General features: G+C 41.4%; 1 protein-coding gene across 1 annotated transcript in view; it reads right to left on the bottom strand.

Annotated features, from left to right (window-relative positions):
* The window catches only part of pot1 (protection of telomeres 1 homolog), a 333,590-nt gene that overhangs the window by 68,323 nt on the left and 237,378 nt on the right, over positions 1 to 27,889 (bottom strand). Inside the window, exon 10 of the mRNA XM_080190783.1 lies at positions 7,982 to 8,137. Coding sequence (XP_080046909.1) covers positions 7,982 to 8,137 — 156 coding nt within the window. The remainder of the gene's footprint in view (positions 1 to 7,981; positions 8,138 to 27,889) is intronic.

Genomic DNA, 27,889 nt, shown 5'->3' with positions numbered 1-27,889 from the left:
TGTGCAGAATGTAGTGTTACAGTAGAAGCTAGGGTGTAGAGAAAAATCAACTTAATGCAAGGTAAGTCCATTCAAAAGTCTGATGGCAGCAGGGAAGAAGCTGTTCTTGAGTCAGCTGGTACGTGACCTCAGACTTTTGTATCTTTTTCCCGATGGAAGAAGGTGGAAGAAAGAATGTCCGGGGTGTGTGGGGTCCTTAATTATGCTGGCTGCTTTGCCGAGGCAGCGGGAAGTGTAGACAGAGTCAATGGATGGGAGGCTGGTTTGCGTGAGCCTGCCGGGAATCAGGAAAGTTATAGAATGGGACAGGGGCACAGATTCCACTCTCTCCATTTCATGGCATGGTGGCACAGTGGTTAGCACTGCTGCCTCACAGTGCCAGGGGCCTGGGTTCGATTCCTGGCTTGGGGTCACTGTCTGTGTGGAGTATGTACTTTCTCCCTGTGTCTGCCTGGGTTTCCTCCAGGTGCTGTGGTTTCCTCCCACAGACTGAGAGACGTGCTGGTTAGATGCATTGATCTGAACAGGAGCCGGAGTGTGGCGACTAGGGGAATTTCACAGTAATGTCATCGCAACGTTAACGTAAACCTTACCGTGACTAATAAACTTTACTTTAAAAACCATTAAAATAAAAGGGTTCACAATTGCAAGAGGTTCCTGGTCTCACTTTTTGAAATTCATCTCCCAAAAGTCTGCTGGCGTAACAAACAGAGCATGAAAATACAAATCAATTCCTGTAACATAACAGATGAGTGTGAACTGAATTGCACATTAACCTCTGCAAGCAGGGATGGTTGCCTTCAACTTTCATCAGACAGCAAGCTCTTGCTGCAGTGACTCCCTGAGTTTAGCCGACAACACACTGAACCATTAGCAGACAGGCCTGCTCTCCAGTCTGGACTGAGCTGGCTGATCTCGACCACAATAGTGGCCAAACATCACAAACTGACTTCCTCACCAGGGACAACACTGCTGGCAATGATCCAGTGGTTTTTGCACGCCCAGGTATCAGATGAGCACAAGTATTGCGTACGGAGCAGACTGGGACAGGGAATGAATGAGAGTGACTGTAAAATAAACAGATGTGGCAATGGGAGTAGGAGGAATGGAGAGGAGTGCGGGGGGAGGGAGGGACTGAGGGATGGAGTCTGGAGAAAGGCTGAACTACCGCCTCAGCATTGCACACCAAGTGAAAAAGCTGCAACACTGTTTCTTTGTTCTCAGTGAGAATGCCAAGCTTAACCTGATCAAAATCTTTAAGATTATGAAAATGTTCCTTAGGATCTGTGTAGAGAAGATCTTCCCAAGTGTGGAAGAGATCAGAACTGAAGGACATAAATCTAAGATTGTGGCTCACAAATTGAAGATGTCATTCGAGAAAATTTTCTATACCCAGGGAGTGGTTGAGGTGGATAGCATTGATGTAATTAAAGGGAAGGAATAGACACACACACATGCGCACCCACATCAATGCATACATGCCTACACACACATACACATGGGCATACATGCACACACATATGCACACACACATATATACACATGCATTCATACACAAACATGCACACACACATTAAGACATGCACACTTGCGTGCACACATACATAAACACATACACACTAGCCTAACTGGGTCCCATCCTTTTAAAACTCAATTCTCCATTCCTACCATCGGAACACTCCCGACACATCCAATTCTGAGTCTGGACCTCACAATCATTCTGTGGATATGCTTACTCATGTGCTATTAGCACTTTCCAGTCCTGGCAGAATTTGACTCAGCCCATAAGCATATTGGGCTGAGTTAATCCGAGGTGGAGAGCAGTATTCTGGTTATGAACAGCAAGTGTGGTGAAGTTGTGTCTCACAAATGTGTGCCAGAATTCTACCACCTTGCCCGCTATGGAATCGGAGTGGGTGAAGGATGGACAAGAGAAACGTCCATTGACCTCGGGTGTGAGGCCATAAAATCTCACGTTCAAAGTAAAAATCCACTTTGAAAAATTGTGCTTCAGATTTCCTTTATTTATTTCAAATGTACCATTTAGTGGGTAGCTTAAGAACAGATCTGAAATTCTAATGCATTTCTAATTACTCAGACTGGCACTAGCTAGGTAACATGGCCCATGTGCTCAACTTGACAAGACTGTGGTGCATGTGGATTCGCAGTGTGACTGCTGGCCTGTGTCAAAACAATTCAGACACATATCCAGCTACTTGTCACCACGTGCTTTTTGTTGTGGTTGGCTTAAATGACTTGTAATTTATTTCAAACTGCTAGCACAACACAAACACTTGGCTCAGAAAGAAATTAAAAGCCCGACTCTCGATAGAAAAACAAAGCACCGCCTCATTACAAATCGTATCCTTATTTCTTCAAATAGGAAACTATATGAATTTGTGTGTCCATCCCACACACTGCCACTCACGTGTTCAATTAACTTATTCATGAGGATCTTTGCTGTTGCTTTGTAAGCTCAGATATTCTTTTACGGTTCCTATCTGCAAAGGATATTTTACAGATCTGGGAAACAATTGTAGGCCATTCAGCCCCTCAAGCCCTTCCATTAGATCATGATTGCTCGTTATTTCAGCACCACCTACCCATCCTTATATCCCTTAACAGCCTTGCCAAACAAAAATCTTTCAATTGCAGGTTTGAAATTTTCTGATGACCTAACCTCAGCAGCTTTCTGATGGCAGAATACTGAACTCCCTTTCTATAAACTGTATTTGGACATCACCATGAACAGCCCAACTCTCATTATGCCCCCTTGCCTGGACTCCCGCACCAAAGCAAATGGTTACTCTCCATACAATTCCCTTAATCTCCTTCCACACCTCAATTTGATCATCCGTAATCTTCCATACTCAAGGGAATAACAAACCTGGTCAATGTAAACCAACTTCTCAATTTGTCTTTGGCATCAGTGGCGTAGTGGTATTGTCACTGATCCGGAGACCCAGGGTAATCATTCTGTGGACTCGAGTTTGAATCCCACCATGGCAGATGGTGAAATTTGAATTCAATAAAAAATTTGGAATTAAAAATCTAGTGACATTGAATACAGGAGTTGGGACATCTTGTTGAAGTTGTACAAGACATTGTAAAGCTACACTTGGAATACTGAGTGCAATTCTGGTCACCCTATTATAGAAAGAATATTATTAAACTAGAAAGAGTGCAGAAATGATTTACTAGGATGCTACCAGGATTTGGTGGGTTGAGGTAATGAATAGACTGGGACTTTTTCTCTGGAGCATAGGAGGCTGAGGGGTGATCTTATAGAGATCTACAAAATAAAGAGGGGCACAGGTCAGCTAGATACTTAGTATCTTTTCCCAAAGATAGGGGAGTCTAAAACTAGAGGGCATAGGTTTAAGGTGAGAGGGGAGAGATGCAAAAGTGTCCAGCCGGGCAACTTTTTCACACAGAGGGTGGTGAGTGTCTGGAACAAGCTGCCAGAGGTAGTAGTAGAGGCAGGTACAATTTTGTCTTTTAAAAAGCATTTAGATAGTTACACAGGTATGATGGGTATAGAGGGATAGGGCCAAATGTGGGCAATTGGGATTAGCTTAGGGGTTTTAAAAAAAAGGGGGGCATGGACAAGTTGGGCCAAAGAGCCTGTTTCCATGCTGTAAACCTCCATGACTCTATGACCATTATCAACTGTCATAAAAACCCATTTGGCTCACAAACGTCCATCAAAAAGAAATGGCTTCCTAATTTAACCTTCGTGTCATTTTGGTGAATTTACGCTGAACTTTCTCCATGGCAAATAGTTTCTGACTGAGGTGTATTTCGCAGAACCAAATGAAATACCCTTGATGGATTCTAACCAGAGTTTTATAAATAAAGGTCATATAACCTCCATCCCACTGTACACCAGACCTCCCTCCTGAGACAAGGAACAACATTCCATTAGTCCTTCTTCCCTCTTTTTTAAAACCTATCCATTAGAACAGGAAAAGACCCTTCGGCCCTCCAAGCCTGCACTGACCATGCTGCCCGACTTAACTAAAACCCCCTACCCTTCCGGGGACCATATCTCTCTATTCTCATCCTATTCATGTATTTGTCAAGACGCCCCTTAAAAGTCACTATTGTATCCGCTTCCACTACCTCCCCCAGCCAACAAGTTCCAAACACCCACTACTCTCTACGTAAAAAATCTGTTTCGTACGTCTCCTTTAAACCTTGCCCGTCACACCTTAAACCTATGCCCCCTAGTAATTGATTCTTCCACCCTGGGAAAAAGCTTCTGACTATCCAATATAGATTTTACTGTTCCTGTTCTTGGGCCTCTGCCCATTCGCAGCTCCAAGCTTATCGCCATTTCGAAAACACTCTGATCTATCTTTCTCATGTCTGAAGTGGATGAAATCGCACTTTGCTACATTGAACTCCATCTCTCACTTAATCTATCAATGTCCCCTTGCATCCCTGTAGCAATTCTTTCTGTTCAACCAACTAACGGGTGATTGTTGAACCAGTAAAGGAGAAATGTTCGGAACTTCACATCAATTGAACCAAAATCTATATCTCTGAGTGACAACTCTTAATAAATTAGTCCTCTCATTTCGAGCTAACTAAGGCGGCCATTTCAGTTTGTGCTGAAGCCAATCAACTACTGAATTTTCCTCTATTTCAGCAACTTATCCACTTTTCCTTAAAAGATGCAGTGATCCCTCCCTTAACTGACTCCCACGGCAAAACATACCATAACAATTCTCTGCATAATGGTCCTAACCTTACAACTCAAGCCATGTTAAACCGACGATCTCTTGCCAGCAACTTCCAAACCAGAGATAATAACCCTTTCACAGTTCAGATGATCAGGAAAAAAATCCATTAATTCTTCTCTCAGTTTCATTTGCTCTAGGGTAAATGGTCTCTGCATCTCAAATCTCTTCTCATAAAGCATGTTTCTTATTTATTTATCTTTGTTGCCATGCAGTGCAAAGCACATCGGCACAATATCAAAAACAAGAACAGCAATAACAGCAGACAAAACAAACACAGAAATCACACAATGTTTCTGACAAGTCTTCCAAAAGTCACTGCATTTTCAGCAATCACAACAAAATCAGGCAAAGCATTTCAAGTATCAACAATCTTACATGGAAAAAAAGCTGCGAATATGGAGACGTGAAGCAAATATCTGCAGTTTATACTGAAGACCACGCAAAATACTAAAATTGTGAGTAACAAACTTTTCAGGCTTAGTGGTAGTAAGGCCATGGATTGATCTGTAATCTTCAACTGAACTACAAATTGTAATCTTAGAAGTCTTAGCTGCTGTTCATCAGGTATTCCCCTCATGCCTTCAGTTTTCCTGTTAACATGTCTTTACCATCTCTGTAGAAGCTGTGTATCTCTCTGAAAGTGTGGATTCCAGACTGGAGATGCATGCTCCAGATGTGGGTGTATCATATCTTATAAAGTTTAAGATAAATGTTGACTTCCCAACTCAAAATGGATGCATCCAGCACTTGTAAAGCATTTTCTGCCTGCTGTACTGCCTGAGCCACATGATTTGAATACTCCAGATTACTTGTAACAGTCATACCCAAATCCTCCTCAATGATTGAATGTGGGTGGCACAGTGGCCCAGTGCTTAGCACTGCTGCCTCACAGCGCCAGAGACCTGGGTTCGATTCTTGGCTTGGATCACTATCTGCATGGAATTTGCACGTTCTCCCCGTGTCTGCATGGATTTCCTCCGGGTGCTTCGGTTTCTTCCCACAGTCTGAAAGACATGCTGATTAGTTGCATTGGCCATGCTAAATTCTCCCTCAGTGTACCCAAACAGGCACCGGAGTGTGGCAACGAGAGGATTTTCACAGTAACTTCATTGTCGTGTTAATGTAAGCTTACTTGTGGCACTAATAAATAAACTTTAAAAACCTTAAGTTTAAACTTTAAAGGCTGGCTATCGATATTGTACTGTGAATGAGGATCATCCCAGATTCATCCTTGCAAGCTATGCTCAACAATTTCTCTTGGTTTAATATCCTTTCTACAATGGAAAACTCAAACAAGCACATCGTACTCTAACAAATATGTTGTTATCTCATTATTCCATTGTGTGGGCCCTATTCATTAATTCAAAAATACTGCTTGCTTTCATATTTATATAATGCACTATTCTACTTGCGTTCCATCCTTCAAACTGGAACCACTAGATTTCTCTGTTCTCCCACTCCCTTCATCTCTTCCATTGAGTCTGCACTCTCATTCCTTAATTTCTTCTTTAAAACCTCCCACTCCAAGGGCTTTACCCATTCTGCTAAACTGCCCATGACCTCCTTAATTTCCTTTACAAACAAATAGCAGCAAAGTGAACTGTAGCACAATGCACAAGGCTCTGGTGAATAATAGTTTATTTATTAGTGTCACGCTGCAATGTAGTTATTGTGAAAATCCCCTCACTGCCACACTCCCGGTGTCTGTTTGGGCACACGGAGGAAGAATTTAGCATGGCCAATGCACCTAACCTGCACGTCTTTTGATTGTGGAAGGAAACTGGAGCATCCGGAGGAAACCCACACAGATATGGGGCGAATGTGCAGATTCTGCACAGACAGTGACCCAAGTAGGGAATGGAACGTGGGTCCCTGCTTCTGTGAGGTAGCAGTGCTAACCCCTGCGTCACCACTGTCCTTTTTCTCCACAGATGCTGCCTGACCTGCTGCGTACTTACAACAGTTTCGGTTTTCATTTCAGCATCCACAGTATTTTGCCTTTTAATTAGGAGGGCATTTGAGTCAGCCAGGATGAGGGATTATTGGCTATTTGACTGTGCGGGGATTTTCTGTTGAAGCTCGATATAAATTAGGTTCAGGACTTTGAAGAGCTGAATCGCAAAAGTATCCAGCATCTTTGCTGTCACCTGAACAGGAGCTAAAACAGATTGATGAAATTATGCGGTTGACATATAGAGAAATGATATGTTACTGAGCTCACCCTAGAGTTAATGAGCTGTCCATTAAAACTGTTATCCACAATAATTGGCCATGATGTGGAGATGTCAGCATCGCCCTGAGGTGGACACAATAAGAAGTCTCACAACACCAGATTCCAAATAAATGTGTTGGACTTTAACCTGGTGCTGAGGGACATCTTACAATAATTGGCAACCATGTCGTTCAGTATCTCATAGAAACATCAAAAACTAAAAGTGGGAATAGGCCATTCAGCCCTTTGAGCCTGCTCCGCCATCCATTTTGATCATCAAATTCAATATCCTGATCCCCCACTTGCCTCCATGTCCCTTGACCCCTTCAGCACCAAGAGCTATATCTAATTTCTTCTTGAAATTAGGCAACGTTTTGGCCTCAACTACATTCTGTGGTAGTGAATTCCACACATTCACCACTCTCTGGGTGAAGAAATTTCTCCTCACCTCAGTCCTACAAGGTTTACCCCTTATCCTCAAACTATGACCCCTAGTTTTGGACTCTCCCACTATCAGGAACATTTCCATGAGACATTCACACAAGATGGTAGAAGAAACTATTGTCCCGCAGATACAGAGTGGGATTATCTAGCAGAAATCCACTAAAGACAACTGAGCTCTAGATAGGTAACTGCTGTATTACAAAGATGTCCAACTACCAATTTCCTGATCCAGAAAGGCTACTAAAGAACAAAACTGTATGCAAAGGCAGCCGAAAAACAAAAGAGCCACACGTTCATGGAGTTCGTAAACTCTTGACCTGTGGCCAAATCAAACCCTGGTCTCATGTAATGACGTGACAGAAAAAATACAAATTACTTGCCTCACCAAAATAACATGGCCTCTTGACCTAACTAGGAGTCATGCTATAGGAGATCTACCTGAACCATACACAGAGGAGCTGAGGTGTTTAACTGAATTCAGTCAAAAACTTTGCACCCAGGTTGTGTGACACTGCCTGGACACCACAACAAGAGTTCAGAGGCAGTTATCTATTACTTTACATTTGCTCAGACGTGGTACCTTGAGAGAGTTTGCAGCTGCCACGTGGTTATCATAAATCAGCACATCCGCACTTAGCTTGCACAGTCGGTGAATATCAGCAGGATCTCCTTCCAGCGTGTTCATATCCACTGGGATCTGCCACAACGTGTGAGGACATTTGGTACCATCCCAAACCTGTTCAAAAACATCACTTTCACATGATTCTGTATAAATTTAATGAATTAATCCAATGTTTTACATTCAATTTCTTGGATTAAACATATTAAGTAATAATGCATGTCAACTCAATGTGACCCGCCATATCTTCAATTTATAACAGAAATGTGTATAAATGTAACACCTTTAGTATAATAACATTTTGCAAGACACTTCATAAAGGCATTATCAAACAAGATGACACCAAGGTGTACATGGGAAAAATTAAGGTCAGCCGCCCAAATGTCTGGTGACCAGGTAAGTTTTTAAGGCACGTTTTAAAGGAGAAAGGAGAGGTTTATAGAATCTCTACAGTGCAGGAAGAAGCCATTTGGCCCATCGAGCTTGCACCGACAACAATCCTAACCAAGCCCTTTCCCCATAACCCTATGTCGTCACCCTGCTAATCGCCCTGACACTAAGGGACAACTTAGCATGACCAGTCCACCTAACCTGCACATCTAGCCAGACAATTCCAGAGCTATAGGCATAGCCACCAATGCTAGACTAACTGGGGTGTTGTTTCAGGGGCCAGCATCAGAGAAGCACAGATGTCTTAGAGGGTCTGGAGGAGATTAGAGTTAGGGAAGGAAGAAGCAAAGGAGGGATTTGAAAACAAGAACTAGGATTTTAAAGGGGCAGCGTTTAACTGGGAGCCAGTGTTGATCATGGGTGATGGGTGATTGGGACTTGGTGTGAGTTAGGACCTGGGCAACAAAGTCTTGGTTGAGGCCTGGTAAAATTAGAGTATATTACTACTTTTTGGTTTAAGGCTTTGCACATTTTGGCCACAATTTTTTTTAAACATGTGCATTTATTAGATTCGGTTGTTTATCCACCAAAAAAACCAAAATGTCCTTTGCATAGATGAAGATTCCCCTGGTAGGTTTTGTCCACGTGTGTCTGGGCATTTAAGAACTGGTAACGATGCATTCTTTTTTTTTATTTTCACTCACAGAATACAGGCATTTGTGATAAGGTCGGCGATTGTTGTCCATCCCTAACTGCCCTTGGGAAGGTGGTGAGTTCTCTTCTCAAACTGCTGCGGACCCATATGGTGAAGTGCTGTCAGGGAGGGAGTTCCAAAATCTTGATCCAGTGATGATAAAGGAGTGGCAAGATATTCTCAAGTCATTAAAGGATGGTAGAACCATCAGCTACCCTCACACAAGTTTCATCTTGCAGCTGAGGCAGTTGCCCAGTGTATAGGTGGCACTGGTGCAGTCAGATGAAAGCTAAGTGCCATGTGAGGATCAGCATTGTGTGCCATCTGAAGTTCATGGGACTGCTCCCAGCACAAACTGCTGCCATTAGCTTAAACAACCCTATAAAATCCATTGATCTGCATGTGTTGTTTGGTGCGAAATTAGCCATCTGTACATGCTATAATGTTTAAGGTACAAGATACTCCAATGCCCCGTCCATTGGTTACAGCACAGTAATAAGACTAAGACCCTCACAGTGTTTTAATAGGTCACTAGAACATTTCATTGTCAGTAAACAAATTTTCTTGAGGTGGTCAGTTTTGAGAAAGTCAGGAACAGGGGGAAGAAACTCGATGCAGTGAAAGTTATCCAGGATGTTAAAGTTTGATTCTAGACAATAATTCACTTATTTGTTCTTCAGAAAGGGAATGGATAATTTACTTGTCATTTCCGGATTAAAGCAAGTGGGTGCAGGAATGATGTTAATTGCTGGAAAGTATCAAAATTAATGAGTTTACAGAAAAATACATTACATCTTAAGTGCTGTGGTTAGCTCTGAGAAGACAGCTCAGGGGAAGTCCTGGTAATCAAAAAGGGTTCAGAGGAAGAGTCATGATATCTGGATATAGCTGGGGTTCAAGAATTTGATGAAACTCAGAGGTAGTCCCAGCTGAGTGAAGCTAGCTGTCTAGTAAAGAGCTGAAATTGCACCAGTAAGTGGAGGCTGAACTGCAGACCTGAGGAATCTCAGAAGTGAGATTGAAATTACATAGGTGGGCTACTATTAAAGTCATCCCAATGGAAGTGACCTTTAGACAGAATTCCGAGGAAGGATCTTTGAATGTGAAGCCGGAAATCTCTCATGACACAGAGCTTCAAGGAGATTATTTGACTCGGTGTGTACTGACGTTGGGGTGGGTTCTTGAAAAATCCATGGACTCTATCTTGGTTGCGTCTGTCATTTGCTATGTAGTGAGGTGTGTTTGCCTGTTTATTCACATGTACCTGATATTTACCCTGAATGTTAGAGTACAGAATACACAGGGTAAATTGTTTTATCTTTCTGAACTTGTCAAAACCAATGGAACCCCGTGGCTTTATTCTAAAAGTTGGTATCTATAATCTCAATCATTATCTAGTTTAACAAAATTGTACTGGTCCCCCATGGGATCTCCACCCATATTAGCATCGCAACAACCAGCTAAACAATTGTATATTAGCTAGTGGCGGAAGAGTTCGCAACAGTTACCAAATAATATGGTCGCAATTTGGAACATTTTGAAACCATTCAGAAACTTGTTTCAGCAAAGCTGCTTAAAAATTAAGAGAAGGGTTAAGAGCTGTAAAGATCTGGAGGACCTCTGATTTTTGTCATACTGGTATAAATGTAAAGGCTTAAGAATGATTTCATGAATTTACCCAATGTTTTATATTTAACTTTGACTTAAGATGGAAGCCATTTTAAAAGGAAAACATTGGGGTGACACGGTGGCACAGTGGTTAGCAGTACTGCCTCACAGGACCAGCTTGGGTCACTGTCTGCGTGGAATTTGCCCATTCTCTCCCTGTCTGTGTGGGTTTCCTCCGGGTGCTCCTGTTTCCTCCCACACTCCAAAGACGTGTGGGTTAGGTTGATTGGCAATGTTAAATTGACCCTAGTGTCAGGAGATTAGCAGGGTAAATATGTAGGGTTACAGGAATAGGGCCCAGGTGAGATTGTGGTTGTTTTTTTTGATGGGCTGAATGGCCACCTTCTGCACTGTAGGGATTCTATGATTATGCATTTATTTAACACCTGGCATGTCCAAAAGTACATTCCCCTTATTTAAACTTTAAAATGAAGAGACAAGCCTAAGTGAGTATATTCTTTAATCTTCAGGTTAGCCAGGATGTTAAAATTTGACTCTAGACAACAATTCACTTATTTGTTCTTCAGAAAGGGAATGGATAATTTCCTTGTCATTTCCGGATTAAAGCAAGTGGGTGCAGGAATGATGTTAATTGCTGGAAAGTATCAAAATTAATGAGTTTACAGAAAAATACATTACATCTTAATGGCTTAACCATCAGTGAAGCTTAGCTGGACACATTTTAATTATTTAATGTTTCAAACATCAACAAATTCTAGCTAACAGATGACTCAGTCAATAGAATGCATTGCAATAATCTCTTACAATTGTCTTTTTAGATTTGTTTCATTGGCTGATCTTTACTTACTGGTCTTTTAGTTCGGATTATATGCAGCAAATCTTTCTCAATAGGATAGATTTCTCAATCGCAGAGACTCAGAAGGCAGCTATTGGTCTAAATGTACAGAATTGAGGCAGTAACACTTGTAGCACCAATGCTTCAACCCATGTACCCTTGAAAAACACCTCTCCTTGGGTGAATTTCTCCGCAGAGTTTCGCTTCTGGAACAGAAGTTGCTTGGACCTGGGTTTTGTGGTGGTATTGATGGCAAAACTGTCAGCTCGGCTTGTTATTACTGCCCCAAAGCTGACAGAAAACTGTTTGCACGTACACATGGAAATGTGGAAATCTAGGAGTCATTGTCAGTGACGTTATGCTTCCAATAAGAGTGCTGTACTGAAGATCCCCTAGACAGCAGGCAGGCAGAAATCACTTGAACTAACTCGAATTTATCTACTGACACTATTTTAACCCCACTGTAAAAACCCTTGAAGAAATGACTCTTTCTTGATGAGATGTAACCAGGGTTTTTAAGTAGCTTACTATATTCATAATTAATCCTTAACAAACATAATAGCTCTGCAAAACTAAAATTATATTTGTAGAATGTCAAATTACTCCATTATTATAAAATAAATTTTAAAAAGATATTTTAGCTTCTACCCTAATGCCAAGTGCCAATCCCAATTATTTATTTTGTTTTTTGCAAAGAATGCAATTAGAAGAGTAAAGTATGGTGTTGAACCTCCTGGTTTGCTGTCTGTGAGAATACCACAATATGATTGGCTACTTATCATGTTTTAGGCTAGCTGATCTCTTGGAAACCCAGCTTGCTGCCTGAATTTCACAGTCACCAGTGAAGTGCTGGCACTTGCTGCTGATCTTGAAGAACACTGCATGGATTTCCCTCTTGCCCGATGTCAGTTTGATTTCAGCGCCAGGTCAAGGGGATTTCCAAGAATCCAGCTAGACTGAAACATGATAAAATGATACCAAGGCTGAAATATCCTTGACTGACTTACAATCATATCACGTCACTGCTATTGTGCCAATATCCTGGAACCGCATCCCACCCTCTACACTCCCAACAGCAGTGTGGGTGTACCACTCAGGATGTTGTGGTTCAAGAAAAACGATCACCATCACCATCTTAAAGACAATTCAGGTTGGGCACTAAGTTTTGACCTTGCAAAGTTGCCATTCAGGAACCAGTAAAAAAAAAGCTCTCAATGAATTGAGTAGGAGTGGTCAGAAAGACCTAGGAATTAAACTGGAATCTGTATAAGCCACGTTCTATTTTGAACTACTTTATTTACTAATGACTTAGTTTCTCTCTGTCCTTCCCTCAGGGATATATTAGTATACTTATAGAATCATAGAATCCCGACAGTGCAGGAGGCAGCCATTCAGCCCATCGAGTCTGCACCGACCACAAGCCCACCCAAGCTCTATTCCCATAACTCCACATATTTATCCTGCTAATCCCATGACACAAATTAGCATGGTCAATCTACCTAACTCCCACATCTTTGGACTGTGGGAGGAAACTGGAGCACACGGAGTAAACCCACGCAGACACGGGGAGAATGTGTAAACTCCACACAGATAGTGACCCGAGGCCGGAATGCTAACCGCTGTGCTGCCTTTATGAGCCTTTTACAACAGGACTGGAAGTCTTTTAGCCAGAATGACTTAAGAAGTCAAGTAAGAGGACAGGAGTCAGACATAATGACACAGAGTTAGGATACCATGATCTTTGATGGAAGCAACCAAGATGTTTCCAATTTTCCTGCAATTATAATCTGTTACTGGAAAATCAGAGGCACTAATTCTCCAAGACCAATCCCCCTCTTAAGCTCTCTGTTCTGAGGATCACAGTCCTGATGAATTCCCTCAGTGGTGTGAATACATCCTACAACCAAGGCTGTCGTTGATTCTGAAGCAAAGCATTGCCAGGCTTCTTTCTCCACACACACAGGATAATGAGTCCCAACTCTGGATTTGTGCAGAGCAAGTTTGGCTTCAGCGTTAATTACAAAGCACTTCACACCAGAACTGAACTGATGAGATAAATCTGAGGGTTTTATTTTTCTGTTGCAGCTCTGAATATTGAAAGGAAATGTGCCATTTTCAATGGATTATCACTTCAAAACATTTCAAAACTCATTAAAATATTAACACTGGGGAGAAACACCAAAATGAGTGTCTTTAATGTTAAAAAGATCGTTTTGAGTTCAATGCATGTGTTCTTTTTAAATGATGCATTCATCCCAATGATCCGTTATTGACCGAAACATTACAATTTTTTTTACTGTTATTCAAGCAAATGGCAGTGGAAAGGGGAGAAAAGTAGCCCATATCCTTCACTGGAATGGGAGCACTCAGCACAGGATTAGGAGCTCTGTAACTTGAGTTAAAAATGCATTTCATCAGTATTAAAGGGTATCAGTAGAACACTGTGTCAAAACAAATGGGTATCCATTTCAGAGTTAACTCCATTTGGGTCCTATTGATTTCCTGCTTTAATTCACGTGCAAAATATATCTGATTAAACATATAATCACAACTGCACTCTCTCATTCATAAGAGGGTAACTGCATCAGAGTGATTGTGATGCTGTCTGTAGTTAATAACTGGTCATGTTGCAAAACTGCTGTTGAATTTCTCTCTGTGCTGAACCTTTGGCAAAATGCATCTTAACAGCAACAACCTGAATTTATGTAACATTATTAATATACCAAAGCAACGCAAGGTCCTTCACAGGAGCAGTAATAAATCTTGTCACCAATCCGCACAAGGGAGCATTAGGGCATTACCAAAAGCTTGGGCCAGGAGGCAGTTTTTAAGGAACAGAGACAGGAGGCAGAGTCAATCAATATTTTTGAGGGAGAGACAGATAGATTCTTGACTAACAAGAGAGTCAAAGGTTATCAGGTGTCGACAGAATATGGAGTTGAACCTCAATTGGATCAGCCATGATCAAGTATCAGGCAAGAGCTTTCTTTCTTTTTATCTAGAGGGAATGGCAGGAAAGGAATGGGGGATTGATAGAGTGGACGTGCAGAGACTATTTCCTCAGATGGATGTAGCTGTTATTAAGGGGGCATAACTTTAAGGTTCATGGTGGGAGATATCGGAGGGATGTCTGAGGTAGATTCTTTACTCAGAGAGTGGTTGGGGTGTGGAATGCACTGCCTGTTGTGATAGTGGAGTCGGACACTTAGAGAACTTCCAAGCGGTTATTGGATAGGCACATGGAGCACGCTAGAATGATAAGGAGTGGGATAGCTTGTCTTGGGTTTGGATATAGCTCGGCACAACATTGAGGGCCAAAAGGCCGGTAACTGTGCTGTACTGTTCTTATTGAATGGTGGAGTAGGCTACAGGGGCCAAATGGCCTACTCCTGCATTTAGTTCATACATTTGTAGATAAAAGAAAGTGGTGCCCAGATTTAGGGATGGAATTCCAGGGCTTGGGGTCGACAAAGCTGAGTGCCCAGTTGCCAGTGGTGCAGTGAAAGAAAACAGGGATGCGGAAGAGGCCAGAATTGAAGAAGCATAGAGTTCTTGGAGGACTGAAAGGAGGAGGTGACCGCCACATCTCTCAGTAATTAAGGCGGCAAATGGAATTTTGTCCTTCATTGCTAGAGGGATGAAGTTTAAAAACAGTGAGGTTATGTTGCAGCTGTATAAAGTGCTGTTGAGGCCACACCTGGAGTACTGTGTACAGTTTTGGTCTCCTTACTTGAGAAAGGATATACCAGCACTGGAGGAGGTGCGGAGGAGGTGCACTAGATTGATTCTGGAGTTGAGAGGGTAGCTTATGAGTGGACTGGGGCTACATTCATTGGAATTCAGAAGAATGAGGGGAGATCTTATAAAAACATATACGATTATGAAGGAAATAGATAAGATAGAAGCAGGGAAGTTGTTTCCACTGGCAGATGACACTGGAACTCGGGGGAATAGTCTCAAAATAAGGGGGAGCAGATTTAGGACTGAGTTGAAGAGGAGCTTCTTCACACAAAGGTTTGTGAATCTGTGGAATTCCCTGCCCAGTGAAACAGTTGAGGCGACCTCATTGAATGCTTTCAGGGCAAGGATAAATTTCTGAACAGTAAAGGAATTAAGGGTTATGATGAGCGGGCGGGTAAGTGGAGCTGAGTCCACAAAAAGATCAGCCATGATCTTATTGCGTGGCGGAGCAGGCTCGAGGGGCCAGATGGCCTACTCCTGCTCTTAGATATTATGTCCTTACATATTAAGTGTTGTATCCAAAAGGAATGCCTCGGTAGCATCAGCACTGCATAATGGATCAGTGATGGTAAATTTATTTCACTCAGACTGACAATCTCCTGGACTTCTTGGCAATTTCTTTCACTCTTTCTCTTAAGACTACCTTGAATTGTTGAAATATGCTCAAAGAGCTCCACTGGTTGGAAAGACTGGACACTAGAAGGGTCCTCAGTTGATTTGTGCTTCGCTAAAGCAATCTCAGTAGGGTTATTATAGTGATACAGAAGACTTAGATTGACGTGACTAATCTCTGTTCAGTAAGCTCTGCTAGAAGTGATGCCCCATGTGGCCAAATATCTCCTAAATAATTGCAGCCTAAACTCTCACACCAATGATGGTGAGATAGTAGATAACAGTCACTGCCTGTAATTCAGCTTGAATCAGAGCCTTCGGGACAGGAGGAGAGAAAATGGCTAGGCAGTTGTTTCTTTTTCTATTATGATTCTCTCTCATTTTCTTTGTGGTCTTCATTTTTCTGGCATGTTGTCACTATATCTCTGTTTCTTCTTCTCGTCTTTTTTTAACAATATAATTTATCTGAATTTCCTCTGCTCCAGCAGGTAAACATTGCAAGTAGTTCAGTCATCAGTTCTGAATATAACAGCTTGTTCATTTGCTATCCACATGTCAATCCATGATGTGCACGGAGGGTTAGCATAGCTAGTTAATATCATCCAATCCAAAAAGTTGAGAGTCCAATTGCACTCTGGAGACTTGAGCACATAATTCGGGTCGTTTCAGTGCATTACTGAGTGAGGTTTTGTATTCTGGATGAGATGTTAAACCAAGGCTCCATCTGCCTTCTTGTGTGGACATTTAAAAAAAACTCACGACACAATGCGGAGAAGGTTCTGACATGTATTCTCTCCATTTTGATCCTTCAAACAACATTGCTAAAAACTAATGATCTGGTCACTGACGCACTGCTGTTTGTGGGAGCATACTGTGCGCAAATTGGCTGCCACATTTCTTAGCCAGCAACATATGCTGCAAGATATTACGGAATCTAAGCATTTTGCTTTATTCCGCTCTCTGCTGCCCTCTCTGTTGGGGAGGTGTAGATAAAGTCAGTTCAATAATGGCTGCCAGCTTTGCGTCTACAAGTTCATCTTCCATCAGTGCACTACACAATGGTAAGATGATGATCAGGCTTGGGTAGCATTCTCTTTTACACCTCTTTTGAAAAATGAGGGACTGAAAAACATGGTGTTACATTTTTGGAACTCCTCCAGTTGAAGTTTTAGCGATTGGAAAGAACCATATACATATTGTTTTCAGGAGTAAGTCAGTGGGTGTGTAATTGAAAATAAAATGACATATTTGGAGACAATGGAGAAATTCAACCCTAAAATACAAAATTGGTGTGATTATGGGTAAAGGCTACACATTTGGCTGCAAGTGAGTGAAATAGGGGATGAAGATAAAGTAATTATTTTCCTCACCAAGATGGGGTCAGATGCTTTGGAGATTATGTTTAGCCAATGTTGCCCACAAGGCAAAGGCAAAAATCAGCATTCTGGAAAATAACTAGTACCCGTGAACCCTCTCTGAACTGGCCTTGTATACCTCAACATGGGCCTCCACTAGTACAGCAATACTACTAGTAGTGGGAGGAGATTGCATAGAAACTTATAAAATTCTAACAAGGTTAGACAGCGTAGATGCAGAAAGAATGTTCCCAAAGGTGTGGGAGTTCAGAACTAGAGGTCATAGTTCGAGGATAAGGGGTAAACCTTTTAGAACTGAGGTGAGGAGAAATTTCTTCACCCAGAGAATGGTGAATGTGTGGAATTCACTACCACAGAAAGTAGAGGCCAAAATGTTGTCTGATTTCGAGAAGAAATTAGATATAGTTCAAGGGGCTAAAGGGATCAAGGCATTTGTAGGGGAAGGGGGATCAGGACATTGAATTCCATGATCAGCCATGATCGAATTGAATGGGGGAGTAGGCTCAAATGGCCTATTCTTGCTTCTAGTTTCTATGTACTAATAATACTGGTTTTTGATTACTTTTGACCAGCTACAAGTAATGCAGCAGTACATTCAAATCAAGTCAGCATTTCTCCTTCTCAACCTGAACCAGTTTTTAAACAACAACCTGGCACCTCAAGACTGTAGCTCAGCCAGCTTGTCTCACAAATAGTCCCACAAGACATGTTACTTTGTCTTCTCTATACTGAGGACTTCACTCAGGTATTCAGCTGCTGTAGCCAGTCCCATTTCTTCACACAGACACCGTGTAAAGCTCTCAATATTTTCAAGGCTTTCTTGTTATTTTATAGCTTCCTTGCTGATGGGTAACAATAAATCATTGATAAATCTCTGTCCCAATCCAGACAGGTTTCAGCACTAATTTAAGGGTTAATTAAGTTGGTGGACAGCCTGCTTTGATATGAAAGATTAGTTCTAGTTCGATCAGCTTGCCCTTCTGTAATAGGAGCATTTCAGATATCACTTGACTGTTGGCCAATTATCGCTGCACCCAGATACACCTCTATGGAGTATATCAACTTCAGTGTCAACCCTGTTAATGCATCAATTTTAAACCATAAAAGCAGCCTGTGATTCACCCTTCCTGATCTTTGGATGGAAATGCTGTGCACTGTTCATCTGTTGTGAAGCCTGTGGCTGCACTGTCAAGATTACACCCACCATAGCTCTTTGCAGCAAACTGCGATTGATCAACTGTCTTAGTAAAACAAGATTTGCCAAAGTTCTTGTGCTTTGACAGTGTGTTGTAGCAGTACCTCTGATGAACATTAATGAGACATCATTGAACCTAACCTTTAGCCCTGTGACAGCCACAGACACTCATTCTTCTAGAGCTGGTGGGGACGCCACCCAAATTTGAAATTTCACAGTTGACCTCAAGATGGAAGGGTCGGTTCAGTTCTAGCAGGGTTTTGAGAAGCAAATTAGAAAGTGAAAAAATGAGAGTTATAGAATAATTAAGGAGGCAGAGAAAATCGAATTATTTCATAATTAGCCTCTTTCTAATATGAAACTTGAGTATTATTGAAAAAAAAGGAATGCTGTTGAAGCTTTTCAATTTATACTCATCAGGAAAGATGCAACAATATCAAATTTCAAAGGGAACAACAATTTGTTTTGAATGAGAAAAGGATGCTGATGGTTGGCAAGTCAATTCTGATTGGTCACGGCATTACCATGTAGAAGACACCAAGGAACTATTGTTTCTGCTACGTTTTTGTTTTAATTTTTAAAAATGTGCAATGCCAAGACATGTTCTTTTTACCTGCAGAGAGTTGGTCCCTGCGTATGAACATGTCTAACAGCAAGGATAAATGAGCCAATAGTGAGCTGGCTGATAATCTTAAATGGGTTGTACTGCAATTCTTAGCACATTCGACATTGTTCAACAAGTGTTTCCATATCACAGGATCACATCTAATGTTCGACCATATGTCCTGAATTTTGCAAGCACAAACTGGTTGAGTACGGTCAGTAATCTGCCTCCTGCAAATAACCAAAGAGATGCACCAGTTGTTGGGATGTATGGCCTACCTACCTGGCATCACATTGGCACTGATTTTCTCTTGCCACATTACTCGTGTGTGGTGGCTAGAATGTCTGTTTGGCTTGACGGCAACATCCTGTTGGCAGATAAACACCACTCGTGTTGAGACTGCAGAGGAGCAGCATGAAGCAGCTAGCTTCTGCTGTTGCTCAAATCTTTGAGACACCATCTTCTTCTAGGGTAATCTGAGATTGACTGGGCACTTTTCACATCCAAAAATGGAGGCCTTAGGTTGGTTCATGAGTTTACACAATACACAGTGAGCAATGATCTAATCACTAACCCATAGGGTTAGCTTTGATGCACCCTAATTTAAATTAAGCATGGTGAATAAATGGCTCCAGCTCTATTTAATAACTGCTTACCAAAGAAATCAGTATGGAGAAAACTGCTGAGTTGTCACCTAAGTACAATAGGAGAGAAGAGAGAGAAAGAGAAAGGATAAGAAGAAAATGAAGAAAACTTGGATTATGTAGCACTTTTCAGGCCTCAGGGCAAAACACTTTACAGCCATGTATGGGATTTGGAAATGTTGTCTTTGTGGGAAATGAAGACTGCAAATAGTCTAGATGATTGAAAAGACAATGGGAAAATGGCTATTGGCATGAACACTACATTAAGTCTTGGAGAGGTTCCATATGATTAGAACCCTTTTGCCCATCAAGTGCTTTCTCCACATTAACTCCTCTAGGATATCATTGTGTATTATAAATGAAACAGACAGTGCTGTTGTGGGATGCTTAATGGCTACTGAGGCCAAGAATGGTGGCTCATTGGTGCAGATATTTGCACCATCAGATTGCCAGCTCCACTCTGTCCCCAGGCTACTTTCCCAGAGGCAGATTGGTGAATGGGTGGGGGTAAGGCTACTCCCTGGAAACAGTGAGTAGCCAACTGAAATGATTAAGGGCCTACTGAAATAGGCAGATGGTGATGTGTCATGTGTTCATTAACTGCCTCAGCGCAGCCTGTGGACGGACTCCCACCACCCACAGTCCTGGGCTCTGCTTTAAGCTAGTTTGTCATTTTAAAAACACTAGAGAAAGGAAACCTCCTTTTTGGGATGCCGTACCTCTCACTTACCTACCTTCGCATCCTGCTGCTGCTTTCAAGCTGAAAGGCCTCCTATTGGTCCTCCAGCTTTGTGAGCTTGCCCAGTGTGCTTCACTGAATGGTGAGCCCAACCTTTGGTCACTAATTGGCTAAATCAGTGAACACTGTTTGCCCAGAGTGTGGTGCACTCCCAGTGTGGTTCAGGGAAAATCCTGCCTCTAGTGTCAAACTGCAGTAGAAGACTGGCTGAGCGCATTATGGCAGTGATTGAGGCTTAGGCCTCTCTTGGCCTCAATCCAAACCAATGACCCAGCTGGAGAAGCTAGTTGTCACCTAACCCTAAATCAGATAGAGGAACAGGGCCTTAGTAATTCACAAGATAATTTAGAACAAAACAAAGAACAATGCAGCACGGGAAACAGGCCCTTCGGCCCAACAAGCCCACGCCGCCATCTTAACAAAGCATTTTCCTACACCTACCTTGACCCGTGTGTATGCGTATGGTACCCCCATTGGAAACCAGATTCAGGGGAGAATAGTTTAGGGACAATTTGTTACACCAATCAGCCGTAGAGCACATTTTTGGGGTGTGGGAGGGAACCGGAGCACCCGGAGGAAACCCACGTAACCACAGGGAGAATGTGTAAACTCCCACAGACACAGGCCCAAATCCATGTATGTGCACAGCTAGCAGTGATAGTCACTGAGCTGTTGTGGCGCCCATCTGCTGGTCCAGTTTTAAGCACACACAACGACGCGAAGTACTAGGCCACTCTCGAAACATCCAAGAGCAGCCCACGCACGACCCACCGTGTGTATGCTCCTCGTCAGACAACAAGGTGGACCGACACACCTTGATCAGTTACAAATATAAAATAACATCTAATGCTGATAAATCCAGATAAAACAAAAAGTGGATAGATAGGTGGTGATGAAAAGAAGATACTTAGCACAGGGAAAATTTAGAATTGTCACCAGTGTCAAGATAGTTCGGAGATGCAAGATCGCAAGAACAGTGAATTGATGGTTGGGACTGCTGTATGATATTGTGTGCGCCTGTTGAGATGGAGACAGAGGACCTCAGAAGGAGAGAGAAAATATTCAAATAAACTACAAGATGGTTGCTGACAGTGTCAGTGCAATGAAATACAAGAGCCAAAAAATATAGCGCAGTCAAAGGCTTAAAAATAGTGTTTTGAAAATGCTGACACAGGACCTAAACTGCAACAGCAGATGGCAGTGCAGAGTAAGTAAATGGCTGCGAATAAAGGAAAGCTATTTGATAAAACCTAAAGGCAGTGGAAGTAAATGGAACTGTTCTACAAGAAAATGTTGACAGAGCTACAGTGGCAAATTTGAAGTGCAAGATTCAAGTAAATGCCTGATCAATTGAAGTCTTCAATGAATCAAACTGTTGGAGATCTGAACAAACACATTTCAGAGATTACTCAAAGATACCAGGCGGAAATAATCAATCAATCTCAATTCCACAGTTGGCAAATCGAAGTGGTAGTTTGGAGCACTCAACCAGATGTCCAGCCAGGCACAACAAGCAGAAAAGGCGTACAGAGTTTAAGTTTACTTATTAATGTAGGCTTACATTAACATTGCAATGAAATTACTGTAAAAATTCCTTGGTCGCCACATTCCGGCACCTGTTCGGGTATGCTGGGAGAAAATTTAACATGGTCAATGCACCTAACCAGCACATCTTTGGAATGTGGGAGGAAACCGGTGCACCCAGAGAAAACCCATGTAGACACGGGGAGAACCTGCAGACGCCGCACAGGTAGCAACCCAAGCCAGGAATCAAACCTGGGTCCCTGGTGCTGCAGCAATGCTAACCACTGTGCCACCCCGACCCCAGACAACCCTGAAGAACTTCTTGAAGAATCAGTGTGTCGCCATGAAAAAACATGGACATTGAATATTACTTCAGAAAAATCTGCATTGGAACTAACAGGAGCAACAACACAATACACCAAAGCACAAAATGAGCAGGCAAGAGAACAAAATAAAATGTTGAAAGAACAACTGCATAACTTACAAGATCAAATGCAAAAGGAACATGTCACCATTCAGAAACATGAAGAAATGAAGAATGTCTTAAACAGCAGCATGAAAGCATCGCAGAAGAAACTTGAGGAGACTCTGCTGAATCACAGGAAAACATGAGATGAATTAAGACCATTGCAAAGAAAAAGAACACCTATTAAAGAATCTTGGCTTGTAACAAGAATCCCCTCAGACAAATATTATGCCTCTGGAAAATTATGAAAAGAAGCAAAATGAATTTAATATTACCCTGAACAAATTGAAGAATCAGCTGGCAGAGAAGACTCAACAATGTTCCATATTCCAGCGGAAAGCTGGAAGTAACAAAGTGAAGAGCAGAAATATCAGCTAAACAAAAATGAGGAAGCATTGAAAGGAAGGGTCCGAGGATTTTTCAAGGTGCGAAGTAGTTATTGAAGCCAAGATTAACATAATCACTGATCTGAATCAAGTTAAAATTTTGCCGGAGACAGACTGGGAATCCAACGTGAAGGGAATGGACTCAGTTCTGCTGTAGACAAAGAAAAGGCAGAAATAAGATGGCAAAATATAGACCCCACACTGAAGCACAAGGAACTAAAAGGAAAAGACTGGATGTTTCAGATGTACTGAAAACCATGGAGTTGTTGAAAAACGATTAGCTGGATTTATGAAATCAGTTTATCTGAAGGTTCCATCAGCAGAACGTATACATCCAGCAGGAACATAGCAGACACCGTGAAAAATAAAATTCAAGTCCACTCCAGGAATGAATGGAGTGCACATTCCCTTCAAAAGGAATGGGACAAACCCACAATGTCTGAAAAAAATTAGATGGACTTTTAATAAAGAGAAACACAACTCAAAGGAGTGCCAAAAGCAAATCAAAAGAAGGTATCCAAGAATCAGAAACACAGAATGTTATTGCCATTCCTCCAAAGATGGCAGAACAATATTGGGAAGAAAATCATTACATTTCAAACCTATCTGAAAGCATGAACAGTAAGGAGTTTCACAACACCAGGTTAAAGTCCAACAGGTTTATTTGGTAGCAAAAGCCACTAGCTTTCGGTACGCTGCTCCTTCGTCAGGTACCTTGAAAAAGAAACTTGTTGGACTTTAACCTGGTGTTATGAGACTTCTTACTGTGTTTATCCCAGTCCAATGCCAGCATCACCACTTCGAAAGTATGAAGTCAGAGACTCAATGTGGTAGAGACGGAATAGCAAGTAAAGATTGCATTGTAATGCTCCTTTTGAAGGATGAAATGATTTCTTTTGAGAAGAAAGGGATGCTGTATGATGTGGTGTGCACCTGCATCCATTGTAATGTAAAGGTTCTCGGCAGAGCAAGGCTTAACATGGGACTTGAAAATAACACTGCCTATGGTATGATGTATAGAGTCACATGGTGGTAAACTTGGAGAACAACCTAGAAGCCTGCATGGAGATAGCAGCACCATGCATGGCAGTAATCGGGATCTGTATGTAGTTAACTAATTAACAATAAATGGTTCATATTTAACCATAAAAGTCTCAAGTTCTCATCATTGGAACATCTAACCCATAACATGAGAGATAATATCCAACACAATGCATGTTTACATGGGTGTTCCAGATGTTTTATGAATCTGATGATTAGATCACTGTTGGCCTGCGGTGTACGATGTTGTTTAGGATTCTCCAGAAAGACTAAGCATGAATTGGTAGTGATGTACAAAAGAATGGCCTGAAATATAAAATGGATTACTTATTAGTCAAGGTGAGAAAAGAGTCCTTTTGACAATCGAGCGTGAAGGTCACGTAAAACAACCTTGTTACAGAGCCCTCAGAATACAATGTTGACTCAAAAGTATGGTAAGTATTTGTTGTAATCTACTAATTAATGAGATTAATTGGTAGGCTGACAGGTAACGTCGAGGCAATAAAGCTTACTTGGACTGAATGGCCATTCTTGTCATTCACCTTTTTGTGATAGGGTCACAAAAAATAATAATTGAGGCAATAACATTCATAACATTAATAATACACAGTTGACTTTTCAAATGAGAAAAATAGAAAGAAGCTTTTTCAATTTCTTTCAAATCTTACTAGATTTGAGGAGAATGCTAAGGAAAGAAATACATGACGTATCATCTAAAACGTTACAAATGAACTAATAGTCCTCCTGCAAATAAACCAAAAAATGGCATGTCAGATACTCTACAAAAAGAGACAAACAAACTGAATTTTTTTGCTTACTGAGATTGGAATTTAAATCACAGGGACAGTTAAGATGTGCTTTTTTTCCCACATATTTTGAGAAATGGAAAATTTGCCTGCAACTCAACTCGCACAGTCCTACTTTATATTCTCGGCATTCAATTGTAAAATGTAGCAATCTTATTTTATAAACAGTTGCTGCGGGCTATTAATAATTTTACTGCACCATGTTATACTGATGTCTGGCATCCAAAACAGCAATAAACTGCTCTCGGCAATTCTGAGCTTTAAATGAAATTTTTCTTTTTTGCAGATGTATGTGGTCTGTGTTATATAAACCAACGGTCGTTCAGTTTTCCCAATTTCTAGTTTGCAAGCCTTTGTTGGGTTGGACAAGTGCTTGAGTTGAATGCAGCCTCATTCATCCTCTTTTATCATTTCTGTAAATTAAAACAATCTACCTGTTCACCATATGTTTTTTATTTTCTCTCAATTTTGTTTCTCCCAGTTCCACAGTTCTCTTCAGCTATTCTCCCAATTCAGTTCTCCTTGCACTGCTTTACTCTGACTCTCAATTCTTTGGTAGTTTTCTTTCGCGTTTCTCCACCAGCAGTGTTTCTGTCTTTATATAAACTTTACTGTCCCCCCACAATCCCAATCCTTGTTCTATGCGTGCTCCACTCCCAATCCTCTCCCTCTTTACTCTTGATATACCCCTTCAGATCGGATCTTCCTATTTCTCTGCAATACCTTCACTATCATTCATCTGTTATCTCTCTTCTACAAACTCAAGATTCTCCGCCAGACTGAGTCAAAAACAACAAGAGCTCTTCTAGATAGATTCAATCACATTGCATTACATGCTGCTCCAGAATCAGTGTGGCCACTCCTGAGTGCAACAGAATGCTTTGGAAGCATCCAGTAATGTACAGTTTTGGATCAATATGATGGTGTGAATTGTGTCACAGCATTTCCAATTGATTCAAAAGCATGCTCTATATTGTTCTGGGTTATGAATGGTGGGGCCATGAAATCCAATATGCCCTATTTCCATAACAAACAGTTTAAGTTGTAAGTTAATTTATTAATATTACAAGTAGGCTTACATTAACACTGCAATAAAGTTACTGTGAAAATCCCCTCGTTGCCACACTCTGGCGCCTGTTTGGGTACACAGAGAGAATTTCGCATGGCCAATGCACCTAACCAGCACATCTTTTGGGCTGTGGGAGGAAACCGGAGCACCTGAAGGAAACCCACACAGACAATAATAAGAATAATAAAGGCCTGGAAAATGTTTAGTGTGATGCTGTGACACATTCTGAATGCCCATGAGTCCATGCCATAAGTTTTTGATCTACACCAATATGATCCTCCTCAACCAATTGCTTTACAAATGCTGCTAAGACATGAATACAAGACAAATTGTGTGTGCAGCCAAATCTTAATTATAAAGGTAAATGCAGAATGTTTTCTGCTTCAGGCTTACAGTAGTAAAAAGGATTTATTTTAGGAATGAAGAGCAAACAAATAATCAACAGTAATACACTGTACTTATTTCTAACATTGTAGACATCCTGCCGCAAAGTTCCTTGAAAGGATCAAAGAACACAATCTAATGATAAACTATTCTCTCATAGAATTAGTTGATATGTTCAGTGTTTCTTTTCTTGTATTTCAGATTGAATGCATTTTTCCATGGGAATTCAGAATTGACTCTCATATTGAAGCAGCTGCACCTCCCACGTAATCCATGAGAGCTGTTACTTAGGTTTCCACAATAGAAATAGCCAATGGGCATGTAGGAGAGCTACCAATTTAAAAAAAAAATCACTTTTCAAATTTGTTTGACATCTGCTGATGAGACAGAGTGAACCTCAATGTGAAAATGGAGCCACAGGAACTGCCTCGGCCTAGTGAGCGAGCAGCCTAATAAAGATTGTGCAGGCTTCTCGTCAAATAAATTAAAAAATCTTTACTTTTCAAAGCAAAGATATTTTATTCCAGTCACCTAAGATTCAGTGTCACTTCAGGAGACTGGGAGTTGAAAACTGCTGATAAAATATTTTTGAAGATTTTGATCTTTTTTTAAAAAAAAATGTTTCGGCTGCAAAATTCAACCCGATGTTATCTTGAAATGAAAGATTACTTTTTAATAAGTGGAGCGGAAAAATAATTTAAATTATGATGATCAATCTGTCAGGAGTGCTCTAATGGTTTTCAGATATCTATTTAGTTTGTAAGGAAAATAGAAGCTTATTCAGCAGGTAATTAATCCCCGAGTGCTTTAAATAATAATTCAGAGTAACATAGGAAAGTGTGGGGAAAAGTTATACATTTCCACTGAGGCTTGAAAGGGATTCCTTACTCCCCAACTCTCACCGTGAGTGAAGATATGTGAATAGGTGCAAAATAACCTTGTTTGGTGAATGAACCATGATTTACTGTATGTTCTGAACTATCCATAGTGCCCACTCTGTTTTCATGTTAACAGAATCATAGAATCTCTACAGTGCAGAAGGAGGCCATTTGGCCCATCGAGTCTGCAGAAACCACATTCCCATCCAGGCCCTATCCCGATAACCCCATGCATTTACCCTAGATGGCCCCCGATATTAAGGAGCAATTTAGCATGGCCCGACAACCTAACCAGCACATCTTTGGACTGTGGGAGGAATGATGTGGAGATGCCGGCGTTGGACTGGGGAAAACGCAATAAGAAGTCTCACAACACCAGGTTAAAGTCCAACAGGTTTATTTAGTAGCAAAAGCCACTAGCTTTCGGAGTGCTGCTCCTTCATCAGGTGAATGGGATTTCAGTTCACAAACAGGGCATATAAAGACACACACTCAATTTACAAAACAAAGGTCGGAATGCAAGTCTTTACAGGCAATCAGGTCTTAAAGATATTGACAATGTGAGTGGAGAGGCTTAAGCACAGGTTAAAGAGATGTATTGTCTCCAGCCAGGACAGTTGGTTAGATTTTGCAAGCCCAGGCAAGTCATGGGGGTTACAGATAGTGTGACATGAACCCAAGATCCCAGTTGAGGCTGTCCTCATGTGTGCGGAACTTGGTTATCGGTCTCTGCTCAGCAACTCTTACGCTATTGTGTGTCGTGAAGGCAGCGTTGGAGAATGCTTACCCAAAGATCAGAGGTCGAATGCTCGTGACTGCTGTAGTGTTCCCAACAGGAATAGAACAGTCTTGCCTG

Source organism: Carcharhinus amblyrhynchos, chromosome 6 (assembly GCF_965287045.1).
Source record: "Carcharhinus amblyrhynchos chromosome 6, sCarAmb.v2.hapA, whole genome shotgun sequence".
NCBI lineage: Eukaryota > Metazoa > Chordata > Chondrichthyes > Carcharhiniformes > Carcharhinidae > Carcharhinus > Carcharhinus amblyrhynchos.
This window is presented reverse-complemented; position numbering and strand designations above follow the sequence as displayed.